The following is a 27,931-nucleotide window of genomic DNA, read 5'->3' on the forward strand; positions in this document are numbered from 1 at the left end:
TTTATAAAGGGAAGGACATGCCTCACAAGCTTAATTTAGTTTTTTTAAAGATTTTTGAGGAGAGAACAAAAGAAATTGATGGGATGGAAGGATGGTAGGTATGGTCCATGTGGATTTTAGTAATGCATTTGACAAGGTCCCCCATGAGAAACTCGTTCCAAAAGTCATAAGTCAAAGCCTTGGCTGTGTGGATTAAAAAAAAGGCTTGTATGTAGAAGGCAGAGAGTAGTAGTGGACGGAAAGGATTCTCCCTGGAGGTCAGTGACTAGTGGAGTTCTGCAGGGATCTGCTCTGGGACCCCTGCTCTTCATGAATTTTATAATTACCCACATGAAGAAGCGGAAGGATGGGTCAGTACGTTTGTGGATGATATGAAGGTTGGAGGATTGTCAATAGTGCTGAAGGTTGTCATAGGTTACAAAAAAATATAGACAGGATGCAGAGTTGGGCAGAGAAGTAGGAAAGGAGTCCAATCCGAATATGTGCGAGGTGGTGCATTTTGGAAGGTCAAACTAGAAGGCTGAGTATATGGAGAATAGTCAAATTCATTGGGATCCAAATCTATGCATCTTTCAACTATATCGCGCTGGTTGATGGGATAGTTAAGAAGGCCCATCGGATGTTGGACTAGGTCAATTGAATTCAAGAGTTGAGAGGTCATGTTGCCACTCTACAAATCTCTAGTGAGACCACTAGTGTTCAGTTCTGGTCACCTCATTTTAGGAAGGATGTGGAAGCTATGGAGAGGGTGCAGAGGAGATTTACCAGGATGTGGTCTGGATTGGAAAACAAGTCTTATGTGGTAAGGTTAGTGGAGCTGGGACTTTTCTTTTTGATGCAGAAGGATGTGACTTAATAGAGATCTACAAGATCATGAGAGACATAGATAGACAGTGTCTGCAGACACTGTGGTTGAAGTAAACACACAATGCTGGGAAGGCAGTGTGACAAGGATCACCTAGTGGGCAACCACTTCGATTCCATGCCCCACTCCCACACTGATGTGTCTGTCCCACCAAGACCACCTGTAAATTGGAGGAGCATGTGATAGTACAGATCTATCACCAATGTATATAGTGTATATAGTTACAGTATCTAGACTGTGCTTACAGCGATTGGCTGAGAGCTAAGCCACGCCTACTGTCTGGGCCTTAAAGGGTTGTGTCCCTAGCCAGGTCGGATCATTCTGGACTGGTCGGCCACCTGTGAAGAGCTCCTGTCTTTTGCTAATAAAAGCCTTGGTTTGGATCAACAAGTCTTTGATTCTTTCGACGAGCTCTACAGAGCAGCACTTGATCGGGCACTCCCCAACCTGACGGCATTAATATCGACTTCTCCGGTTACTCTCCATTCTCCCTCTCTTCCATTTCTCTTCCTCCAACTCTCCACCTTCTTCCCTCTCCATTCACAGTCTGCCCCCCTGTTTGCTGGTGTGCCCTCCCTCCCTTGTCCACCTATTACCTCTTGCCTGTGGAACTGTGCTCCTCCCCTCCCTCCCTCCTTCACCATTTCTTTTCAGGATCCTGCCTACATTTTATCATGCCTTGATGAAGGGCTCAAGCCGGAAATGTTAGTTACGTATCTTTATCTTTGCTACATAAAGCACGCTGTTTGACCTGATGAGTTTATCCAGCGTTGTGTTTTTTACAGCAGCGCGGCTGGCAGGTCTTCCAGTGATCAAGGGTTTAAACCTGATCTCGGGCACTGACTGTATGTGTGGATTTGTGCATTCTCCCTGCCACTGCATAGAGTTTCCCTCGGGTGCTCCCATTTCTACCCGCCTCCTGAAGACGGGCAGGCTATTAGGTTCACTGGCTGTCGTACAGGTGAGTGGTAGAATCTAGGGAAGATAGATGGGAGAAAATAGATGAGGAATGGGATTACTCTGTGAGCCAAGTGAGTTAAATGGGAATGAAAGTTTTAATTAATTTTTCAATTTAATTCAACATGGTAACTGTTTCTTCAGGCGCATGATCCCAAATGCACCCTTGTGACCATTTAATCTCCAACCCCGTCTGTCTTTGGAACATGAGAGGACATTGGAATGCCCGGAGGAAGCCCACGCAGTCATGGAGAGAACATACAAACTCCTTAGAGATAATGGCAGATGTCATGCGGATGTAGGAAAATGGGTATCAAATGATTTAATAGCCTGCAGATCACAGAATGGGGGTTGGAGAATCCCTCCATTTGAGGTCCTGGGGGAGAGCAGCACAATATAGTCTACGAGTTGATGGTCTGGTTCCTTCATGGAGTGGGGAACAGAAAGATGTCAGGGAGGATGAAATGCTCAGGTCTGTGTTTAAGGAGGAAAGGTTAACCAAAAATGCTGGAGAATCTCTGGAGATTTTTTTTATGAACTAAAGAAAAAGTTGGATAACTAATGTTTCAGGCCTGAGCCCTTCATCAAGGTATGAGCAAAATGCACAGGTGCCTGTATAAAAAGGTGGTGGGAGGGGGAGGGAAGGATAAGGAGCCCACACGCAAGAGGTGGATGTGGGCGGGAGGGCACAAAAGCTGGGAAATGATAGGGAAAGGGGATAGCTCCCAGAATGGGGAGGGAAGGGGGAAGGAGACCTGTAGGAAATGAGATGGGGAAGAGAGGGAGAGTGGGGAGTGGCCTAGCAGAAACCAGAGAATCTATGTTAATGACACCAGATGGAATATCAGGTGTTGCTTCTCCGATTTATGGGCAGCCTTGGTTTAGTGGCGGGCAGGAGGAAATGTGTCCTCAACCAGTGAAGGGTGCAGCTGCCATAGAGACGGGGGTGTCTAATTAGCACAAATAAAGCAAATGAAGATTTCTATTCCCTTTGGCCATTATCCTTCCTTTTTGGGCCTTTCTCACTAGGTGGCACTGGAGGTCAGGAAGTACACAGCACATAAGCTTATCAAACAGGGAAGGATTTCTCATGGGAATACAAGTGGAGTATATTTCCAGTGCCAGCAGGAGTGATGACAATCAATTTACAGTACGGAAACAGGCCATACTGGCCCTTCTAGTCTCCGCCAATTTATGTGAAACTCCACTAGTCCCACCAACCCACTCCCTTGCCCATAACCCTCCAACCCCCTCTCATCCATAATTTATCACCCAAAAGTTTTAGTAAGGGGTAGGGTGTACTGACAATAACCACAACAGCAGCGCAATATAATAAACTAATATGTACACTAAGAGGTCTTGTCTCTCTGCAAGACAAACCTGGAAGGCTAGACTGGAGCTCTGGACTGCTTTATAGACAAGGTCACCGGGATGACCCCTGGTGACCAAGTGGTGTAATTACATATCACCACGTTGGGCATGTTCAATGAGCCAACAGCAATGAACAAACCAGCTGGAGGAACTCAGCAGGTCACACAGTTCAAACCTTGATGAAGGGCCCAGGCCTAAAATGTTCATGACCTTTAACTCCACACACCCCCTCTCCCCCCCACTGAGCAAAAAGCCCTGCAAAAGGTAGTGGACACAGCCGAGGGCATCACAGGTAAAATCCTCCTCCCCACCATCAAGAACATCGACAGGGGACGCTGCCATCTGAGAGCAGCAGCAAACATCAAGGATCCACACCATCCAGCACATGCTCTGTTCTCACTGCTACTATTAGGGAAGAGGTGGAGGTGCCACAAGGGACAGCTGCTACCCTCCACCATCAAACTCCTCAACAATAAACTCAATCAGGGAATTATTTAAGGACACTAACTTTTGCACTTCATTGACCGATTTCTCTCTCGCTCTGTATTACACTGTCAATTTGTTTACATTTTTTTTGTCTACATGTGTAGCCTGAGTGGGTTTCATTTTGCGCTGCCAGTAAGTGGTAATTCTGTCTCGGCCGCAGGGAAAAGGGATGTCAGGGTTGAGTGTGATGTCATGTATGTTCTCGGACAATGAATCCGAATCTATGGATGCTGTTTGACCTGTGGAGTTTCTCCAGCATGCTTGGGTTTTGCAATAGACCCCTGCATCCGCAGACTTTCTTGTTCAACTCCAACGAGTCAATAGCTTTATTGAAGTGCCTTGATTTCAGAGTTGATTAAGATGCCAATATATTACATATATCAATAGAGCATTGGATTGATTTTGCTTTGGCCCCTGCTTCCTCTTGGCCAAAGAATGTCCTCCTGTTCTGATGTTTACAGAATGGCCACTGGGCAAGACACCTTTGCAAACCTGCTGGAAATGAGGATATGCAGTAATAACTAGCAAACAGAAATGAGTTCATTAAAAAAAAATGTAGACGTACAGAATAGTGATCACGGCAGTGGACCAACAAGGGCTGTGTGGCTGAAGAAACACACAGGTAATGGGCTGTTGGTAGCTTGGAGTTGAAGGAATCCCACCAGTCTGTGGACTGCTGGAGATCAGCTCATGGAAGCTGGATTTTGGAACTGGGATTCCAAAGGGTGCTGGGGGCAAGGAGGGTTCCTGAAGGGCCTTGGGTCGGAGGTTTGGATCTGGAGCTCGGGTTACCAATGAATTGAACTGGTGTCTGTGAAGGTGCAGAGGCTGCGGGAGGGATGACAATCAATTTACAGTACAGAAACAGGCCATATCGGCCCTTCTAGTCTCCACCAATTTACGTGAAACTCCACTAGAGAGCCGGAGACCAATCCAGGGACACTCTGTGTCTCTTAAGGGATTCTCTTTTGCTTCTCTTTCTCTTATTGTTAGGCATTGGACAATACTAATGGCGAGTCTTTCTTTCTTTCCCTTGTGGCAGATAAAAGTAAATTTTGTGTATACTACATAAAAAAAAAAATTAGACATACATAGAAACATAGAAGATAGGAGCAGGAGTAGGTCATTCGACCCTTCGAGCCTGCTCCGCCATTCAACGGGATCATGGCTGATCTTAAAGTTCAGTACCCCGTCCCCGCCTTCTCTCCGTAACCTTTAATAGAAACATAGAAGATAGGAGCAGGAGTAGGTCATTCGACCCTTCGAGCCTGCTCCGCCATTCAACGGGATCATGGCTGGTTACAAGCCATTTTGGTCCTTGAGTCGATTCTGCCCAATGTACACCCAATTAACCTATAACCCCTGGTAAGTCTCCAACGGTGGCAGGAAACTGGAGGCCCCGGGAAAACCCACGCAGACACAGGGAGAACGTATATACTCCTTACAGACAGTGCGGGATTTGAACCCCAGTCCCGATTGCTGCTGCTGTTTAGGCATTGCGCAAACCGCTACACCAACCGTGCCTCCCCTGCTTTACATATATTATTAGATGACAATAAAGGGATCTTGTACTCTCCCTTTTGACTTGAATCATCAACTAGGTTTCTGTTTCCACAGATGCTGCCTGACCTGGTGGCTGTTTCCAGTGCTAGGGGTGATGGAAACAAAGAGCACAGAAATGGGTCTTTCAGCCCAGCTCATCCATGATGTCTATCTAATCTCATTTGCCTCCGTCAGGCCTGGATCCCTCTACTTTGCGATCCAAGTAGCTATCCATTTCCTGTTTTTATTTCAGATTTTCATCATCTGTAGGCGTCTTCAATTTCAAAGACAGACTTAATTGATAAAATTCAGACATGTTCATCATCATAAATTATGGGGCATTTAGATGTAGATACGATGGACTTACTTTTATTTGCAAAGAGGAATAAATCAAGAGGGCATAAATTTAAGGTCAACAGTAACATTAGTAGTACATGATTTTTTTTCCACCCAGGAGTCTGGAACTCATGGCCAATTAGGGCACAAGAGGCAGAAACACCTATCGTATCAGAATTATTATGTGCATTTAAAGAATAGAATAGTGAAGGAGGAAGATTCCTGAAAAGATAAGAAATGAGAGCGGGAGTCGGCCACCTGGCCCATCAAACAGGTTCTGGCCGTGGACTCGGCCCCATTACCCTTAATTCCACTTCAGTGGAAAAATCTATCTGTGTCTTAAATATATTTAATGAGACAGCCTCGACTGCTTCATTGGGCAGAGACTTCCACAGATTCACTACTCTCTGCGAGAAGCAGTTCCTCTTTCATCTCTATTTTAAATCTACTCCCCCAAATTTTGAGAATGAATCTACCTCCATGATCCTGAGACTAAATCTACCCCTATGAATCCTGGACTAAATCTACTCCCACGAATCCTGGTTTAAATCAACCCCCACAAATCCTGGACTAAATCTACCCCCAAGAATCCTGGACTAAATCTACCCCCTTGAATCCTGATCTAAATCTACCCTCGCGAATCCTGGACTAAATCTACACCCATGAATCCTGGACTAAATCTACTCTCACTAATCCAGTTTGGCAAGTGGAATTGGCACAGTGACAACACATTGAATAATTTTGCTCTCCTTCGTAAATTTCCTATGGCAGCTGGGAAAGATTATCCCAGACAGTGAAATCCCACTCAGTGAAACAATTCACCATTCACAAACAATTGCCATTCCAGATACAATTGCCTCCCATTCTCCGAGTTACCGCTGTAAATTGTCATTTCCTTTAGATGTCAGACCATCTGAGATGAATCACTTAGATCTGTCTTTGACAGATGACTAAACCAGTCTGATTCAGAATAAAACACAAAAGTCTACAGACACTCTGAATGAAGTAAAAGCACAATGTTGGAGAAACTCAGCAGGGCCACACAGTGTATTTTAAATACCAAAGATAAAGATATTGCAATGGTATGGATTGTGTATGCTAATTGGCTCAGGCTGGCCTGCCCCCTGATGACACTCTTACCTGGTCTCTTCCCCTGGGAACCAGGCCATAAAGATTGGGCCACCTCTCCCTTCCCTGCACTTCCCTAGTTTGGATCCGAGCCAGCTCAAGTTTTCTGTGCAATAAAGCCTATTGTTCCCCTCAGTCTTTGTCGTTGCAATTATTGGGGCAATTGGTAGTGCCCGACAGATATATAACTAATGTTTTGGGATTGAGCCCTTCTACGATATCTGATTCAGGCCTCTCTGAATTTGGGTTGGCTTAACGGCCTTTCATCTTCATCAGTAATGCGAAGCAATATTCTTTGCCAGTCCTGTTATCTATTGTACGAGCAGGATGGCAGAATCAGCATAAAGACAGACGCACCACAGGGCTGTTTGGTGGAGTTGAGGCTAAATGATTTTCTCTGAACTGTTATGACTTTCGTCAAACACTGCATATTCCAACAGTGTAAAATTATGTACAGTACAACTCCGATTATCCAAAATGGTCGAGACTAGGCCCATTTCTGATAAAGGTTTTTAAAACAGCCCAGTAGCAACAGTAAATCACTTGTAACAGTGTTTATACAACAAGCAACAAGGGAAGGCTTTTAAAGCATTAAAATAAAGTTTAATTCTCACCAAAAAAAATCCTTGTTTATCCAAATTTTTAAAAAAATTCAGATAATTGAAGATTTCGGAGAATCCGATTTTGGATAACTAGAGTTATTTGGCTAACTATCTCCCAACACTGGGTCTGCATGACTTTTTTATTAAGGATAGTCTCACGCCTCTCCGAGGAGACATGTTGATATTGCACAAATTTCTCTTATGTCAAGATATTACAACAGCCTGAAACAGGCAAATTTAATTCCTTCTTTGGTGTATTTGGAACTCCAATACCTAGGGTGAAAATGAAGTAGGAGAGGGTGGAGAGGCTGGGAGGTGGGAATCAACTCGTTGTCACATAGTACGGAAACAGGCCATTCTGCCCAAGTTGTCCACGCCAACCAAGTTGCCAAACTGAGTTAGTCCCATTTCTCTGCTTTTGGTCCAAATCCGTTGAAACATTTCTTAGACATGTACCCAGTCTTTGAGATGCCATAATTTTACCCTCTTCTACCAATTTCCCTGGTACTTCATTCCATGTATAAAAAATTGTTCCTCAGGTTTTTTTTTCCATGGCAGGAGAATCTAGGACTAGAGGGCACAACTTCAGGGTTGAAGGACGTCCACTTAGAACAGAGATGCGGAGGAATGTCTTTAGCCAGAGAGTAGTGAATCTGTGGGGGGGCTGGTAGTCATGGTGGGGAGCTGGCTGATGGAGGACCTCAGTTTTCTTCAGGCTGACTTCCAGGCCAAACATTTTGGCAGTTTCCGCAAAGCAGGACGTCAAGCGCTGAAGAGCTGGCTCTGAATGGGCAACTAAAGCGGCATCATCTGCAAAGAGTAGTTCACGGACAAGTTTCTCTTGTGTCTTGGTGTGAGCTTGCAGGCGCCTCAGATTGAAGAGACTGCCATCCGTGCGGTACTGGATGTAAACAGCGTCTTCATTGTTGGGGTCTTTCATGGCTTGGTTCAGCATCATGCTGAAGAAGATTGAAAAGAGGGCACACAAAACTCAAAACGGTCAACCAGTTTACCTATCTCGGCTGCACCATTTCATCAGATGCAAGGATCGACAATGAGATAGACAACAGACTCGCCAAGGCAAATAGCGCTTTTGGAAGACTACACAAAAGAGTCTGGAAAAACAACCAACTGAAAAACCTCACAAAGATAAGCGTATACAGAGCCGTTGTCATACCCACACTCCTGTTCGGCTCCGAATCATGGGTCCTCTACCGGCACCACCTACGGCTCCTAGAACGCTTCCACCAGCGTTGTCTCCGCTCCATCCTCAACATCCATTGGAGCGCTTACACCCCTAACGTCGAAGTACTCGAGATGGCAGAGGTCGACAGCATCGAGTCCACGCTGCTGAAGATCCAGCTGCGCTGGATGGGTCACGTCTCCAGAATGGAGGACCATCGCCTTCCCAAGATCGTATTATATGGCGAGCTCTCCACTGGCCACCGTGACAGAGGTGCACCAAAGAAAAGGTACAAGGACTGCCTAAAGAAATCTCTTGGTGCCTGCCCCATTGACCACCGCCAGTGGGCTGATAACGCCTCAAACCGTGCATCTTGGCGCCTCACAGTTTGGCGGGCAGCAACCTCCTTTGAAGAAGACCGCAGAGCCCACCTCACTGACAAAAGGCAAAGGAGGAAAAACCCAACACCCAACCCCAACCCACCAATTTTCCCTTGCAACCGCTGCAATCGTGTCTGCCTGTCCCGCATCGGACTTGTCAGCCACAAACGAGCCTGCAGCTGACGTGGACTTTTTACCCCCTCCATAAATCTTCGTCCGCGAAGCCAAGCCAAAGAAAAGAGTGAATCTGTGGAATTTGTCACCACAGGTAGTTGTGGAGGGCGTCATTGTATTTAAGTCAGAGATTGATAGGTTCGATTAGCCAGCCAGGGCATCAATGGTTATAGGGAGAAGGCCGGGCAGTGGGGCTGAATGTGAAAATGGATCAGCATGTTGTAGCACTATGGCGACACTACAACTCCCAGGAGGCATCAAACCGGCCATCCGACATCAGCGGGTGTTGAGTGTGTGATTCTGGCTTTTAAAAGGTTGCGCGGGTGATGAAGAGTAAATCCATTTGATTCACTCTAGAAATGCCTTGTGTGGTTATTTCATCCTGTCCACTGCAATTCCAGTGGCCACAAGTTCATGATTAAATGGTGGGGCAGGCACGATAGCCCCTAGTTCTGCTCCTATGCTTTATGATCTTATGCTCCCTTTTAAATATTTTCCCTCTCAGCTTCAACCCTCTAGTTTCAGCTGCCCTTACCCTGTTAAAAAGATAGCAACTATCCACATTATCAATGCTTTTCATGATCTTATAGGCCTAAGATAACCATTCAGTTGGGAGAAAAAAGAACAGCCTATCCAGTTTCTCCTTTTAACTCCAGCCTAACAGTCCTGTCAACAAAGGGCATGATTTGACATTGAGCATTGGTTGAAACCTCTCTTGAAATTTTATTTCCCAGGAAATCAAGAAAAGTAAAATTGATGATTTCTCAGATTTATCTTCCTTTACAATCCATTTTATCCATATCTGACTTGGAACAATCCTATTTCCTGGCTAACTTCCCTGAAACCTAATCTCTTATCATACAATATTCTGCTATTTTCAGTTAAGGGTATACTTAAGGGATAAATTGGGCCCGAAAATTACTTTATCAAAGTGCAGTGATCTGGAGATTCTGATTTGAAAGGGAACCACAAAGAAATTTACTTCAGCAATGTATTATTTACTGCAAACGAGGATGCCTAAACATGGGAGTACACAAGTCTAGATGGAGATAGCAATTAGGTTTAAGCACAAGTTTTGGTGATCAAAACTGGTCTGATCTACGCCGGGACTGTATGGCCAATACAATAAATGTAAGATATAGTTTGTTGGAAGTTAACTTTTTGCACCAGTTATATCTCACATCACAAAAGCTAAATTACATTTAAATCAATGCTTTAGGTGTGGTGAGATGTTGTGGCGGCTCGCCAATAGGCAGGGGAACTGGTCCCGCTTGTAAACCACACGGTGGGGCAGCCGGCCAAAGTGGCACCGTCAGGAGTTTCCCCTTCTTCTCAGTACTGAGCTCAGAAGCCCGTGATGTGGGAACCACGTGACACCCGAGTGACGTCAGCGTCCCCCCCGCCCCCCCAGCGCGGTTCTCAGCCAGGTCCGGGGCTGGGGGTACAAGTTCAGCCCGGCAGCCAGCAATAAACCAGTTTTTCTGCTCACTGAGCTCAATCCGTCTGGTTGTGTGTTCTTTCAGGAGTAGTTGGCTACAATTGGTGAGCCTGACTAGTTCAAACTGGTACCCAACATGAGCGAACCTGGGATCAGCGCTACAGCCGTCAAGCTGCCTGACTTCTGGGTTCAGGAGCTGGAGACCTGGTTTGGTCACGCGGAGGCCCAGTTTCACCTCCGCCAGATTTCGTCCGACATGACCAAATTCTACCATGTGGTCGCCACCCTGGACCAGGCCACCGCCAAACGTGTGCTGCACCTCGTTCAGCACCCACCCACCAAAGACAAAAATGGGACCATTAAGCAAGTGCTCACCGGATCCCTTGGACTATCCAGATGCCAGCATGCCGCTCGGATGCTGCACCTCGACGCCTTTGGGAACAGGTCCCTGGTGGAACTGATGGACGAGATGCTCACGCTCATGGGTGATCACATCAACTGCCCACTCTTTGAGCGACAACATCTGGCTGTTACTGGCCCAAGAGAGCTTTACTGACCCAAAGAAGGTTGCTCAGAAGGCTGAAGTGCTATGGCTCGAGTGATTCCCGAAGGGCTCGGTGGTCCAGCAGGTCACGATACACAGGCATGACCATGCCAAGCCTGCCTCTAGCGCTGCGATAGAACACCTGGCCCCTGCAGGGGCCACCAAGAGCATAACCATGGGCACGGTATCCGCTCCAGGCCTCTGCTTCTACCACCAGCACTGGGGAGCCAAGGCTTGGAAGTGTCGTCAGCCCTGCTCATTCCGGGGAAACGACCAGGCCACCACTGTTAATGGCTGTGGCGGCTGGCCAAGGACACAGCCTCCACTACCTGCGAGAGTCAGCCAGCGGCCGGCGCTTCCTCGTTGACACTGGGGGCCAGATCAGCATCATCCCAGCCAAGGCCATCGAGTCCAGGAACCAACCTCAAGGACCTCCCCTCTGTGCAGCCAACGCAACAGAGATCCAGATGTATGGGAACAAGACAGTCCACTTCCAGATCGGCCGGTGAAAGTTCTCATGGAGGTTCACCGTCTCGTCCCTTCCAACCGCCATCCTGGGTGCCGACTTCCTCCTTGCCCACGGCCTCCTGGTGGACATTCAAGGTAGGCACCTGGTAGATGCCCGGACTTTCCAGGCTGTTCGCCTCGACGCCTCCTGCACAGAGCAGCCACAGATGGCCACGATCAGCATGCCCAGAGACGGGTTCCAGCGAATCCTGAATGAGTTCATGGCCCTCCTCAGGCCATAGTTCTCCGCTGCCTCACTGCGCCATGGGGTGTTCCACCACATCCCCACCCAGTGTCCACCGGTTCATGCCAAGACATGCCGGCTCCTGCCTGACAAGCTCCAGGTGGCAAAGGAAGAGTTTTCGCATCTGCTGGAGCTTGGGATCATTCAGCACTCCAACAGCCCATGGGCCTCGCTACTCCAACTGGTACTGAAAGCCTCCAGCGGCTGGTGCCCCTGTGGAGACTATCAATGGCTAAACGAGGCGATAGTTCCTGACCGTTACCCCATCCCTCACATCCAGGTCTTTACGGCCAACCTGAACGGTGCGAGGGTTTTCTCCAAGGTTGACCTGGTGCCCAGGTATCAACAAATTTCGGTGGACCCTGAGGACATAACTAAGATGACTATCATCACTCCCTTTGGCTTGTTCAAATTCCTTTACATGCCGATCGGGCTAAAGAACGCCCCTCAGACCTTCCAGCACCCCATGAACTCAGTGGGCAGGGACCTGGATTTTGTCTTCATTTACTTGGATGACATCCTCATTCCCAACAGGGATTGGGTGCAACACAAGGCCCACCTGTGCGCCCTCTTCTCCTGGCTGACCGACTTCGGCCTCACCATCAACCCAAGTGCCAGTTCGGGAAAGAGTCCATGCAGTTCCTGGGCCATACCATCACGGCCGAGGGAGCCATGACCGCCGCTACGAAGGTCTCCACTATCAAGGAGTTCCCACACCTGGACAACCTCAAGGAGCTGCAGGAGTTCGTGGGTATGGTCAACTTCTATAACCGATTCATCCCAGGAGCTGCACGCATTATGCAGCCGCTATCCACCCTCATCACAACCAAGCACAAAACGTTCACCTGGACCCCAGAGGCCTGCTGTGCATTCGAGGCCACCAAGGACGCCCTCGTGAAGGCTACCATGCTCGCCCACCCGCACACCGACCTGCATATGGCGCTCTCTGTTGATGCCTCTGCCACAGCTGTCGGCGCTGTCCTGGAGCAGCAGGTGAATGGACAATGGAAGCCGCTGGCATTATTCAGCCGGCTTCTCCGCCCACCAGAGCGCAAGTATAGCGCCTTCGATCGTGAGTTATTGGACATGTACATGGCGGGTGCAGCATTTCCGCTATTTCTTGGAGGGGAGGACTTTTACCATCTTCACTGACCATAAACCCCTCACTCAGGCACTCGCGATAGCAAAGGATCCCTGGTCGGCCTGCCAGCAGTGTCACCTCTCCTTCGTGTTGGAGTTTACCACTGACATTCGGCACAAGGCGGGGAAGGACAATGTGGCCACCAATGCACTCTCATGACCGGCCATCTGCGCGCTGACACTCGGCCTCAACTTCGACCAGCTCGCCCGGGACCAGAAATCCGATGAGGAAACGTGAGCCTTCAGGACTGTCATCATGGGCCTGCAGTTCTGAGACCTCCCGACTCCTAGCGGCGAAGGCACCGTCCTGTGTGATGTCTCCATGGGCACCCTGTGGCCAGTGGTGCCCCAGCAGTGGCGCAGGCAAGTCTTCCATCATATCCATGACCTTTCGCACCCATCCATCAGGTCCATGGTCCATATGGTGGCAGAGTGGTTCATCTGGCATGGGCTGTGGAAGCAGATCGCGGGCTGCGCCAGAACATGGACCCATTGCCAGATGTCCAAGGTGCACAGGCACACCAGGGCGCCCGTGCAAGAGTTCGAGCATGTCTGGGAATGGTTCAGCCACATTCACGTGGACATAGTCGGACCTTTACCATTTTCCCGGGGCAACCATTACCTGTTCATGGGGGTAGACCACACCACTTGTTGGCCCGAGGCGATCCCGATGCTGGAGCGCTGTTGCACGGTTGGATCGCCCGGTTCGGCATTCCGAATCACCTCACCAACGATCAGGGTGCCCAGTTCACCTCTGCGCTCTGAGCACAACTTGCTAACAGGTTGGTGATGGAGCTACACCCCACCACGGCCTATCACCCGAAGGCCAATTGGCTGGTCGAGCGTCTGCACCGCCATCTTAAGTCGGCACTTATGGCCCGACTCATCGGTCCTGACTGGGTGGACGAACTGCCTTGGATGCTCCTGGGCATCTGCTCCATGCCCAAGGAGGATCTGTAGGCGTCATCAGCTGAGCTGGTCTACGGCGCACCGCTGGCACTGCCTGGTGAGTTCATCAACGAGCCTCACAACCCCCAGCGGTCACCGCATGAGCTACTTCCCCACCTGTGAGCCCACTTGGACTCCTTCGCACCTCCACCGCTGCTGAGACACGGCACACGGCCATCTTACATCCCCAGCGAGCAGCCCTCTGTAGAGTACATCTTTATTTGGTGGGGCCTGCCCGTGGCACCTCAGCAGAGACCTTACAAGGGGACGTACAGTGTTGTCCAGTGTTCAGGTCTACGTTCACGCTGGACATCAGTGGCAGGTGGGAGCTGTTTACTGTGGACAGGCTGAAGCCAGCTCACCTCGACTCCACGGAACCAGTGATTGTGACCCAGCCCAAGAAGTGAGGCCGACCAGCTAAAAAGGACATTGGCGCCGGTTCTGGGGGGGGGGGGGGTGCTGTGTGACGGCATGCCACTAGGCAGGCAAACCACTCCAGCTTGTAATCCATGAGGTGGGGCAGCTAGCTAAAATGGCGCCATCGGGGGTTTCCCCTTCTTCTCAGCACCGGGCTCAGAAGCCCACTCTGGGGGACCACGTGATGCCCGAGTGACGTCGGCGCCCCCTAGTTCAGTTCTCAGCCAGGTCCGAGCTGGGAGTAAAAGTCCAGCCCGGCAGCCAGCAATAAACCAGTTTTTCTGCTCACTGAGCTCAACCCGTCTGGTTGTGTGTTCTTTCAGTAGCAGGGTAGCTGCCGCTACAATAAGAACTTTTCTACATTCATGTACCAAGGTGGGTAGATCTGGGGAATCTTTTAGAGCAAATTACAGGAATTGAATTTCCACAGAACCCAGAATTATTGGGGAATATTGTAGTCTGCAATGAAATTGTCCAAACATCAAATAATATTTGTTAAGATTGCATTGGCAATGGTCAGGAATTATACAAATAGAAGTCTGCTTCCCATTTAGGTACAGGCCGTTGGAATGTGGAAATGCATAGCTGTGTTCCCCTTGAGAAGATTACTTATAACTTAAGAAATAATTGTGACATGCGATTCCAAATATGGCAGCCATATTTGCAACCATATTGCAACCGCTGCAACCGTGTCTGCCTGTCCCGCATCGGACTTGTCAGCCACAAACGAGCCTGCAGCTGACGTGGTCTTTACCCCTCCATATATCTTCGTCCGCGAAACCAAGCCAAAGAAAGAAATTTGCAAAATGCAGGTGTAAATCTTTGCTTGCATCCCATTTCACCCATGCTAATACCCCTTTAAGAGCTAAGTAAATTTTGAAAATGTGGATTTTTGTGGGGTAGACAACGGACTCCCGACAATCCCTGTTTCTTTCTTTCTAGTCTTTTCTTCTCTTTTTTCATCCCTTCATTTCTTTCTTTGGGGCATATTTCTTTACTTTTTATGGGAGGGTGGGGGGAGACAGGGATTATAGCCATCATGTATCAAAGACTTATTTTTTACTTTGTGTTCAATCTTTCTGTTCCTTTTGATTTCATGTTTGACATATAAAATACTAAAAACCTACATCTTATCAGGAAAGTCTGCAGATATTTGGGCGACGAAGGGCCCAGGCCCGAAACACTGGTTACCCTTTACTTCCTACGGAAGCTGCGTGACCTGCTGAATTTCTCCAGCACGTTTCTGTATCACACTCTTATGTGTCCATCAACACTCCCCAGATTATGCCGCCAGCCACCTACTTCTGTTGGAGGTAATTTAATGAACCCAATGACTTTGGGATGAGAGAGGAAAGTTGGAGCACGCAGGGGAAAACCATGCAGTCACATAGACAGGTTCAAACTCGGATCACTGGAGACATGAATCAAAATACAGTAAAACCCCTGGCATCCAGAATTCAAGCAAATGGCAGCCTCAAGCAACCAGCAAAATAAATTGAGGAACATAAATAAATAAATTAAAATAAATAAGAATAAAATAATAGGTAAAAAATACTTCAGGTTAAAATTGTAAAAGTAAATATTCTCTGAAGTTACACATAAACCTTTGATGAAGATGGGAGTAAATATTCAGCCTTGGTTATGTTTTGCTTGTTTGAATAAAGTTGTGTGAAACAGCGATGGCATCGCCCAGGATGAAGAGCTGGTTGATGCCGCTTGACATTGGGGAAGGCTCTCTTACAGTGTCTCCTGATCCCTGCTTAGTAAGAGTCATCCCAGTCAGAGGTTTTGTCTGTAAACTTGGGGGGCGGGGGAGGGGGGGTGGGTGGGGAGGAGACTAATAATCCCATCCGGCCCATCAAGCCTGCTCCGCTATTCAATGAGATTGTGGCTGATATGATGATAGGCTGATCTCCACCTGCACATCTCCAATTGGATGGCATTAACATTGACTTCTCTGGTTTCTGTTAGCACTCCCCCCCCCCCAACCTTTCTAACCCTATTTCTCCTTTCTTCTAGCCTCTTCCCCAAAATCCTTCAATTCCCCTACTCCGTAAAAATCTATCCAAACCTGACTTTTATATTTTCAAAGAATGTTGTGGTTGATGTTTGTCCTTTGTAGTCGAAGATGCCCATGGCTTCAAAGTCAAATGGGAGATTGGTGGCAGTGGGTCCGCAGGTAACTGGTAAGGCCAATCCGGGCCCTGAAGGCTTGCCCACATGTGGGACACAGGTGGGTAGGTGCTGTCTTGGCAGTGGATGCTGCTCAGGCCTTGTGCACAGCACGCTCTCGTTGCGCCTCCATAATGCACCTGACTTCAGCTGCATGGGCTCCTGTGGTGATCTTGCTACGCTAAGCTGGATGGTCGTGTTGATGTTGACACCCAGGCCTTTGAAGGACACTTTGAGGCAGAGTTTGTAATGTTTCTTCTGCCCTCCGACTGAGCCCTTGCCCTGACACAATTGGCTGTCTAGCTTTCCAAGCACATGTACAGCCCACCTGGCTTGGGCTTTCAGTAGAATAAACCATATACACAGAAAAAGGCCATCACAGCCCTTCTTATCCGTGCCAAAATACTTATACTCTCCTAGTTCCACTGACCTGCACTCTGCCCATAACCCTCCATACCTTTTCCATACTTATCCAAATTTTTCTTAAAAAATAATATTGTACTTGGCCCCACCGGAAGCTCGTTCCACACAGACACCACTCTCTGAGTAAAGAAGCTTCCCCCTGTGTTGTACCTAAACTTTAGCCCCTCCCCAACTCTCAGCTCATGTCCTCTAGTTTGAATCTCCCCTATCCTCAATGGAAAAAGTCTATCTATGTCTACTCTATCGATCCCCCTCAAAATTTTAAAGACCTCTATCAAATCCCCCCCTCAGCCTTCTACGCTCCAAGGAATAAAGATCTAACGTGTCTGAAAATAAAACAAAATGCTTTAAGGTTTATATATTCATGCAAGAGAAGTTTGTTCAGTGTAAGACAGTACAGAATTTTTGTCTTTTGTCTTTTAAACTGTTTATTCTTAAATTATTATTAGACATTGTAAATCTCAAGCAACTGGAAAATACATTTATCCGGCATCTACCAATCCCATTGTGCCAGATATTAGGAGTTTTATTGCACAGAGCAGCCTGGACAACCCTTTCAGAAGCCTCCAAAGTGCTTTCTAGTCAATGTCATACTTCTTTTGTGTAGTTACTGTTGTATCGAGGAAACCTGCTGCAAATTTACACTTAGGCAGTGGAAAAATAACCAGAGAAGCAATGGGGAATAAACATTGGCCAGTGCACTGGGAAGAAAACAGTCTCACCTGCCCTCATGAGGCTAGCACCTCGAGGCAATCGTGAAGAAGGCTCCAACTGGATGGCATTAACATTGACTTCTCGGGTTTTCATTGGGTCGCTGCCCCCCCCATCCTTTCTATCCCTATTTCTCCTTTTCCCTTGCTTTGTCTCTCTCTCTCTCTCTCTCTCTCTCTCTCTCTCTCTTTCTCTCTCTCTCTCTTCCTTTTCCCACTGCCCTGCCTCCAGCTCTGCATTCACAGAGCCACCCCTTCACCTGATTAATTCTCACCTTTCCTCTCCTGTCTTCCAATCCACCTTCTGTTTGTTACTCTGTGCTCCTCCCCCTGCTCTTTCTTTCCTTCTTCCCTGCCTTTTAATTCAGGCACTTGGGTGCTTTTTATTCATACTTTGAAGAAATGCTCAGGGCTAAAACATCAGTTCTATGTTTTTACCTCTTATGGACGCTGTGTGACTTGCTGAGTTCCTCTTCCAGTATTTATACTCTTGCAGACTTTTTGTTTCATACCTTTGTTTGTGGAGATTTGGTACATCACTGAACCCTCTATCGAATTTCTACAGGGGCACTGAGGAAAGTAGACTGGTGGCATCACAGTCTGGTTTGAAAATGTGTGTGGGCCCATGCAGAACACGGCGAACCTGGCAAGTCTACCCTGGGCACCAACCTCCTGTGCACTGAAAACATTATTAAAGGCCCCATCACCCTGGTCACAACATCCTCTTACTGCTACCTTCAGGCAGTAAGGTACGGAAACCTGAAGTCTGGCACCTCTGGTTTAAGAACAGTATTTTTCCAACAGTTATTGAGCTCTTGAATATCTTTGCACTCACTTCACCATGAATGACATGGCTCAAAGACACCCAAATATCAGTATACTTAATTTTACTCCAACTGTAAATATTTATTATGATCTATTGTTTTATTCTTCCTTACATTTATTTTTTTCTATTCTAATGTGTTATATGTTGTGTTTATGAACCTGTAAGGCATATGAAAATAAATTTAATTCATTCATTCATCTCTTCTTGAAAATAAGACTATTGGGTACTTTACATTTACCTGAGACAGTATATATGGAAATATAGGTTTAATGTTTCATCTGAAAGATTATGTTGATGCCACAGTACCTCATTTCTGCATTGGATTTCCAGCCTAGACTTTTGTGTTTGGGTCTAGAGTGGAATGTGAACCTTGTAATTCAGATGGCTGAGTATTAACAGGCACAGACAACTCTGAGACCAAGTGTACTACCGTGTGTGCTGGCTCTCATAGGTAGAACACCTCTATCTCCTCAATGACTTCACCCCGACACCTCACATGCCCTCCATCTCCTCAATGACTCCATCCCTGAAGAAACTTGCTCCCAGAGGTACCGTCTCCAATCTCTTTACCTGCAAATAACATTGACTTTGCACGCCTCCAGCAGCGATAAGCAGTTCTGCTTCTCCTTGACATAATAGGAACAGGATGGGACGATGGTCTGTCTCCTGCGCTCCGCGCACGCCGTGTCCTCACAAGGGCAGAAGAGCAGCTCATGCGTGAACTCGACAGGGACGCGGTCGAAGAACTTGCGGAGGACTTTGTGGCACTTGAGGTGGTTACAGGCCTCCGTCTTGCGGGAGCGCTTGATGCATGAGGAGACGTACTCCGTCCGCAGCCTTTGGCATGACTCATCCACGTTGCACGCCTTGGCTGCATCCAGGCAACGGTTGGCTCGTGTGACACCGACATCAGACCCTGTGAAACCAATTGGACAAACATTGAATCTTCCTATAGACCTTGTGGCAACTGAAGCGACAGCAGCTGTCAGTCATGATACATGGTGTGGTCACAAATGAAAGGTTTGTAAAGTAAATGAGGTCCCCTGAATAGATAACATCCAGTTTGCAAGATAAGACTTCAGTGAACACAGATGAGTCTCTGGAACATCCCCAAAGTTCTACTGAGTTGGTTGGAACTGGTGTTGTAATGAGGTATCAGCTATGATGTTTGCAGCCTAACCTCTTGAGGACAATTGAGGTGAATGGTTAGTGTTTTGTTTTTGTTCAATTGATCCAGTTGAATGTACGTATGTACATCAAGAAGTAATTGGTGGCACCAAGCCTGGACATGAGGTGCCTGTAGACTGTAGGTGACACAGCCAAGACTGAAGGAGATATCAGTCAGAGGTCCAATGACAAGTTTTGCACTCAAGCAACAAGACAACCAGGCAAGATAGTTTCTTCGTGCTGCTTGTTCACCCTGGGATCATGAAGGTTGAGAAGAGATATGATAGAGGTGTTCGATATCGTGATGGATTTCAGTTGGCTCAATGAAGGTAAGTTCTCCCCATTGGTGGATGGTTCTAGGACACACAGCTTCAAAGTGAGAGACAAACGATATAAAAAGAAATGCTAAGGAAAATCTTGATCAGATGGTTCAGAATGTACTGCCCATAGAAATATTGGAGACAAAGCATTCAGAACGGAAAATCCAAAAGGAGTTGGGCAGGCACTGAAGGGGAGGTAGTTTGCTAGACTATAGGGAAATAATGCTGGAATAGGGCTCCCAGGATTAGTACACCTAATGGCCTATACTGTTTCCAAGGGATACCAGCCTAAATAAAGAATTCAGACAATGTGCAGCGAGCCTTTGAAGAAGCAATAAAATTAGCCAAAGATATTATTGGGTGACAATGTGTCTTTGAATGCTTGTGAACAATTAAGCCAATCAGACTGCTGCATTGGCTAATATAAGATTTCACCTTCAGTGGTGCACCGTTAAAGGCCATTGCGGTGGGTGAGGTACCACCTCATTTGTTCCTGACAGCTAACACACACCACACTGTTAAGGTGGGAGTCCAGCACATTAAGCTCTTCTATAGGGCTAAGAATCTTATTTAAGATAGGATGTGATGGAATTGGAAAAGGTTCAGAGAAGATTCATAAGAATTAAGGGATTAGCATATAAGGAATGTTTGACGGCTCTTGGATTGTACTCCTTGAAGTTCAGAAGAATGACGGAGACATCATTTCGAATGTAGAAATGCCTGGACAGAATAGATGTGGCAAATTTGTTTCCCATGGTAGGGGAGCGAAGGACAAGAGGGCACAGCCTCAGGATTGACCATTTAAAACAGAGATGCAGAGGAATTTCTTCAGCCAGAGAATGGTGCTCCTCTAGATTTTGCTGCCATGGGCAGCTGTGGAAGTCAGGTCGTTGTGTGTATTTAAGGCAGAGATTGATAGGTATCTGTATAGTCAGGGTATCAAAGGTTATGGGGAGAAGGTGGGGCTGAGTGGGAAAATGGATCAGCTCATGATGGAATGGCAGAGTGAACTTGATGGATTGAATGGCCTAATTCTGCTCCTATACTTTATGGTCTTATTGTCATGAAGAAATAAAAATCCAAGTCCAAATGGTTCAAACACTGCTCATGGTGTGTTGTAATGACAAATGATATCGGCAGAAAGTCTTGAAGAGTGACGTGCGGATCACAGTGAATGCTGGACAAAGAAAGTAGACCCCCACCAAAAAAAAATTGATTGAGATAACTTCAGGGAAACTGTTAAAGGAAGAGAAAATTGGTTGGAGAGGATAATCCAGAGTTTGGGAATTATCGTCTGGGCTTTAAACCCGGGTGGTGAAGCTAACAGTGGAATGAAGGATTGTGAAAAATGGATAAGGGGACAGATGTTTGCTGCTCAGTAGTTGCTAGTCATCTTGCTACTTTCTACTTCTAGGAACTGCATTCTACGCACATAACGGCTTTCCAAAGTGTGTGTGTTTTTTTTTGCTGTAATCCATTGCGATTTCCTCTCAGAAACAAAATATAAGTGGTATAGATAGAATCAATGCAGGCAGAACTCTTCTCCACTGAGGTCAGGTGAGACAGGAATTTGAGGACATGGGTTAAGGGTGAAAGGTAAGATGTTTAGGTGGAACTTCTTTGCATAGAGAGTGGTGAGAGTTTAGAATGAGCTGTCAGCTGAAGTGGGGAATGTAGGCTCGATTTCGACATTTGGACAGGTATCACGGGACTTAGTTAAGCACGGACTAGATGGGCCAAAGGGCCTGGTTCGATGCTGTGGTGATCTATGGTTCTATAGAAATGTCATTGGCCAGGAGGAGGAGACAGAATTTCAGTACAGTTCCCCTCATTAGCTTACAGCTGTCATTAGAAGGAACAAACAGCTCTGGTGCAAACTTTGTGGTTGCAGCCACTCATCGGCAAGAAGGCAGGAGCTCTACCTGCTTTCCAATGGCTATCCCATCCCTGAAATTCTACATTGTGCCCTTGGGATGTTTAAGGCAGCAATGGAAATAAGTAGTGTCAGAGCAAAGGTCCCAAGAAAATAGGACAAGCTGTTTGGAGAAAAATGATGACAAGAGTTCAGGGATTTAGGGGTAGTAAAGTAAATTAACCAAAACACAAAAGTTTGCAGACACTGTGATTGTGTAGTAAAAACACACACAGAAATACTGGAGGAACTCAGCTGGTCTCGCTGCGTCGATAGGAGGTAAAGATATATTGTGGTCTCCTCTGCATCGGAGAGACTGGGCACAGACTAGGAGATCACTTTGTTGAGCACCTCGGCTCTGTCTGCCGCAATAGTGTGGATTTCCTAATGGCCACACATTTCATTTCCCCATCCAATCACTTGCTGATATGTCTGTCCATGGCCTCATGCATTTCCAGACTGAGGCCACCTGCAAATTGGAGGAACAACACCTCATCATCCAACTGGATGGCATTAACCTCTCCGGTTTCCATTAAATTTCAGCCCCATTTCTTTCTCTCTTTCCCTCTCTCTTCCCATTTCCATCTGTCTCCTTTCACAGAGGGAAAATCAATTTTCACTTTTCCCCTTAACATATCAAATTAACACCTTTTGACTCTTGGTCGAGAGCAGTGGTTTTCAGCCTTTTTCTTTCCACATATCATTTTAAGTAATCCCTATGCCATCGGTTCTCTGTGATTAGTAAGGGATTGCTTAAAGTGGGATGTGAGGGGAAGGGAAGGTTGAGAATCACTGCTCGAGACCCAATTGTTACTGAAATATTTTGCTTGAGAAAAGTTGTCATCGGCCCATTTCCTTTGGAGTTATGAAACCATGTACATAAAGAGTCAATTAGGGACGATTAAAACAGTGGTTTTCAAACTTTTACTTTCCACCCACGTATTACCTTAATCAATCCCTTACTAATCACAGAGCACTGATGGCATAGGGAATACTTAAAGTGGGATGTGAGTGGAAAGAAAATGGTTGAGAACCACGGTGCTAGATTCCTCCTTCTGCTATTCTTCAGAAGCCTTCCTGTTTTTTGATTATATCTCCAAAATGCGAGACCAGCTGAGTTCCTCCAGCATTTCTGTGTATTTTCACTAAGGTAAATTCAGCCTCTGGTGTGAATGCACATTTTCTACAATGCCGATTGATTAGCCCCTGCTGAGAAGGGTAACCAGCAGTGGGATAGAGGTAGAGGTCAGCCTTCAAGAGATTGTGAGGTTAGAGTGCAACAGGTAAGAGAACATTGACCAGTGTTGTGCATCTTTCATCAGGTGGAGTGCCAGAGACCCTTGTTCATTTGCAATGCACTTTCCCACTGTTTCTTCAAAGATAAATATTGATGTGCATCTAGACAAACAAGCCTTTCCCTTCTTCATCTCTTATACAAAAAGGACAGTTAGTTTTAGATCCTTCCCTCTGCGTTTACAATGGGCCCCAGTGATAATTTTTGTTTGCAATGACCCCGGTGACCATCGGTGTTTGCAATGGCCTCTGGTGACCATCTGTGTTTGCAATGGTCTCCAGTAACCATCTCTGTTTGCAATGGCCACCAGAGTCATTTGTGAAGAATGAGAGACATTGCCACCAGGGTAACCACTGAGCCACTGAGATGAGGAACCTGGAAGGGGATGAGAGAGTTCCTTCAGACAGCAGTGAAGAACCCAGTGGGTGATGCCTGGAGTTCAATATTCAAAAGAACAATGGCTCAGGAGCATTGAGTCAGTGAAGACAGTCTGCACATGTTTGGTTGAGATAATGGAGGACTACTCACAACCAGTTGAATGACCTGGAGACCATCAGGGGCTTTGGAAGCTTCAAGAGCACCAAGTGTTCCAATCAATGCTTTGCAACCACACCTTCATGTGGCTTGTAAAACCTCCATAAAAAAAGTAAGTCTAATTTAATTGTGCAGCGGTAATAGGTAGGAGTCATCTCAAAATCATACCCACTTCCCAGAGATTGCAGTTGAAAAAGCTTTTAGACGTACAGCATGGTAACAGGTCATTCTGGCCTATGAGCATGTGCACCCACATTCTGTCACCCTGTATATTTTTGATGGATGGGAGGAAGCCAGAGTGCCCAGAGGAAACCCACGCAGACACAAGGAGCACTGAATTCGAACCCGGGTGGCTAGCACTGGAATAGAGTTGAGCTAACCATGCCGCCCAAGGACTCACACTCCTTTTTAAGTAGCAGTCTGGGTCAGCAGGCAACCTGAGTTAAATTTATCCTCAGGTCTGGAGGGTTCAAGAACACCACAGCCATCATTTTGATAGGTGATTAACACCCTCACAATATCAGTAGAATAGAAAAGAGCGCAAATAAGTTATTTGGAAGATGTCAACAGATAAATTACTTTTGACACTTTCTGTTGAATATTATTGTTTCAAATGAAGGTAATCACTTTGTGTATCTTTATATATCTCTGTTTTCTTTTCTTCAGTGTGAATGAAGAGACACGTTAAAAATAAATATAAAACGTGAACTTCACTGACAGGGCCAACATTTATTGCCCATCCATCAGTTCGCTCAGTGCTCTTGATAATGGGATAGCACTTGGGTAGGGGTTGCAGGATATGGACCCAGGCTTTTGTTATTGACAGAATTCTTCAAAAGTGAGAGAGTGGGGACAGAGAACGTACCGGGGGTGGGGTGGGGGTGGGGGTTGCAGGTCAATTGGGTGTAATTGGGCGACACTGGCTCATGGGCCAAAAGGCCCTATTCCCGTGCTTATGTCTAAATTTAAATTTAAACATTTAAATTTAGAACGGGGTCGTGAGTGTCTTTAATTGATGGCCCAGTCATTATTTATTGAGAGCTCTTGGCCCTCATTTGTGCCTAGCTTGTTCTAGCAACTGGCTGTTCCGTTCTTCCTGCACCTTCCTTGGGAACCTAGGGAGGTTTAACCCTCACGCTGCAGGATAGGGTTAAACCTCCCAAGCCCGCAGATCATGGTGAGTGTGTGAAGAAGGAATGCCAAGCATTTTTTTTCACGTGCTTGTTTTCTTCCTCTTCCAAACATAATGCTCTGGTCATTGGGAAATACTCCAAAAATTTATTGCAGTTCAAAGGAACATGGGCTATACAGCAAATGATCTCCTTCCTGCGCTGGGACCTTTCAGGTGACGATCTTCTGACTTGAAATGGTTGCGTTGTAATCTAATGAAGGGACACAAGATCAGAACTGATTTAGATGGGATAAATAAAGAGAAGCTGTCTCCATCACCAGGTGCATTGTTGAGATTTTTTTTTGCAAAGGGTAACCAGTGGGATGTGGAGAAAATCTTTTCATTTCCTTGGACTATAATTGGGATCTGGAATTCACTACCTTGCAGGCGTGGGGAAACAGTCAATCAGTGACTTCAAAGGGGAATTGGAGAGGGCCCTGGGAGGCTATAATTGTTAGAATGAAGGAGAAAGAGGAGGAGGAGTCCTAAACTTGGTGGAACGGCTTCCTGTGTGACAACAATTTTAAATATTTGTCTTTCACCATCCTGTTTCCTTACAACCTGCTCCAAAATGGGAAGATCAGGGCACTCAAAAGATTTGCTTGTCCAGGTGTCAAGTAGGGCAGAGATTCCCTGAAGGAAGGTTTTAAGGTAAAGCAAGAGTATAACTCGGTGCTTCTGGTGTTCATCAATCAATGCCTCGACTGACCCAGTCCCATGTCAATCCCCAGAGCACCGCGGAGCCCTTCTATTTGATAAAGAGGAGACTCACCTGCTGTTATGGAGGCTAGCCTGGCATAGTCGTACCCTCTCTTGCTGGGCTCGTAGGGTGTGCTGTCATCTGTCTGCTCCCCTGCAAGCCAAAGTTTTAACAAACTGTTACGTTCACCTCTGCCTGCTGCAGCTCATTTATCTTTCTCTTTAGACTCACCATTTAGATGAAGTGAAATGGCTGAAGGGGAAACATTGGAGGAGATTTATATTCAGTGATGTTCTATGTGGAGTATTAAGTCAGTGGAGGTAAATTTCCCTGGAGTCTCTATAACCCAACATGATTTTCTACCTGATTTTCACTTGAGTTGTGATGGCTGGTGTGAAACGTTCAGGCAGTAATTAGCCCATCTGAATGAGGGAATATACAAGGCATTGCAATCCTATATCTTTTGCTTTCCCCATGCACAACTTATATGTGTTGCTGGCAAGGCTTTCATTGACTGCTCATTCTCAATTACCCCAGGAAGGATGTAGCAAGATGCTACAAGCCTCATGGTATTGATATCCATCACAGTCCTAATGCCGGACTCATGAGTGATCGACATCACTTCAGATCTTAGAACAGAAATTCAGAATGCTATTTGAATCTAGTGTCAGCTAGAACTAGTAATGGCAAAGTTAATGGAATATCATAAATCATTAAATTTAAGATGAGCCCTTCTTCCCAAAGGCACCAATTAAACTACACCCCCTATAAGTTTTTGAAGGTGGGAGGAAACCAGACCATCTGGAGGAAACCCTTGCAGACATGGGGAGAAGAGCAAACTCCCTACAGACAGCCCAGATTTGAACCTGGGATGCTGGTACTATAATAACATTTTAAATTAAAAATTTAAATTTACACATACAGCACGGTAACAAGCCCGGTTGGCCCACGAGTCTGCCCAATTTAACTACACCCCCAATATGTTTTGAACAGTGGGAGGAAACCGGGGCCCGCGGGGAAAACCCACACAGACACAGGGAGACTGTACTAACTCCTTACAGACAGCGCGGGATTTGAACCCCAGTCCCGATCGTTGGCACGGTAAAGGAATCTGCGCTAACTGCTAGGCCAACTAACTGCCGCCCAATGCTACACTAACCATGCTGCCCACTAATGCCCAAGCCATCACTGCTGACCTCATTGGTATTCTAAGCTTGTCTGATTTGTCTGCATTTCATCCATGTCTTTTTAACGTTGTGATAATTGTGCAATAAGTAATGGTTCGCCGCAGGCTGGAGGAGTGAAGGGCCTGCTTCTGAGCTGTAGTGCTCTGTGGTTCTATGGAAAGGTATTGAGCGAAAGGGACAAATGGAGGCAAATTAAACTAGCTCAGGTGGACATCTTGGGGTGTAGGGCCCATTTCCGTGCTGTAAAACTCTACAACTCCATGGTGTGAACAGGCAGGAAAAAGATGGATACACACTAGGTGCAGGGAGATGAGATTAGTAAGATTGGCATGGTGGTCAACACAGCCATGATGGGCTGAATGGGCTGTTTCTGTGTTGTCCTGGTTTATTTACATGATGGAATGGCTTTATGAATATGGGGGCTGGATGGGGTGGGAACACCATCAATCAGAACTTCCATCAGGTAGAGAAATGACTCAAAGGCAAGGGTTAAAGGTGAAAGGGGAAAAATTTAAGGGGAAGATTATGGGGGGGACGTTCTTCACACAGAAAGTCGTGGAACGAGCTGCCAGCTGAAGTGGTGAGGGCGGGCTCAATTTTAACATTTAAGAAAAATTTGCATGGGTGGGATATGGATGGATAAGGACTGGGTGCAGGTCAGTGGGACTAGGCAGACTAATAGATTGGCCTGGTTCTGTGCTGTAATATTTGATGGTTTTATTCTATGATTCTATAATATTTATCCAAGTGTCTTTTGAATGATGTAATTGTATCCACTTCTACAGGTTCATCCATATAAATGAAAATAAGAAATAAAAGGTCACCATCTATCTTCAAATTTCACCGATGAATCAAATACAGGATATTGAACGGAAGAACAGCACACACTCGCTGTGACTGTAGTCACAACCGCTTTTATTGGTCTCCCTTCCCTTGCTTAAATAGGCCCAGCTTCCCACCACTGGGCCTGGTTTTCCCACCGTTGTTGGTGGAAGTAACGTCATCGGCCTGCCAGCCGCTGATTGGTCAGTGTTTGCTGTTTCCTGCCATCTGGGCTTTGTGAGATTGCCGTGTTCATCCACCATTTTGTATATTGGGTCACCTCACAGGTAACGGGCTGCTTCACACTTCACAACCACCCCACCCCACCCCCCCCCAAAACTGGTGATCCGTGTGCTGTCCTTTGATTATGGTGGCCTGCCTCTGCATTGCGGGGCCTGCATGGTGACTGGTTTGCTAGTGTCTATGTGTGC

At 46.6% G+C, this 27,931-nt stretch overlaps 1 protein-coding gene across 1 annotated transcript in view; it reads right to left on the minus strand.

Annotated features, from left to right (window-relative positions):
- Positions 1 to 27,931, minus strand: part of gfra4a (GDNF family receptor alpha 4a) — a 233,090-nt gene that overhangs the window by 58,802 nt on the left and 146,357 nt on the right. The window contains exons 3-4 of the mRNA XM_069923528.1: positions 25,564 to 25,644; positions 18,964 to 19,309 (exon numbers count right to left, since the gene is read on the minus strand). Coding sequence (XP_069779629.1) covers positions 18,964 to 19,309; positions 25,564 to 25,644 — 427 coding nt within the window. The remainder of the gene's footprint in view (positions 1 to 18,963; positions 19,310 to 25,563; positions 25,645 to 27,931) is intronic.

The sequence above is a fragment of the Narcine bancroftii genome, chromosome 3 (genome assembly GCF_036971445.1).
Source record: "Narcine bancroftii isolate sNarBan1 chromosome 3, sNarBan1.hap1, whole genome shotgun sequence".
In the NCBI taxonomy this organism is placed as follows: domain Eukaryota; kingdom Metazoa; phylum Chordata; class Chondrichthyes; order Torpediniformes; family Narcinidae; genus Narcine; species Narcine bancroftii.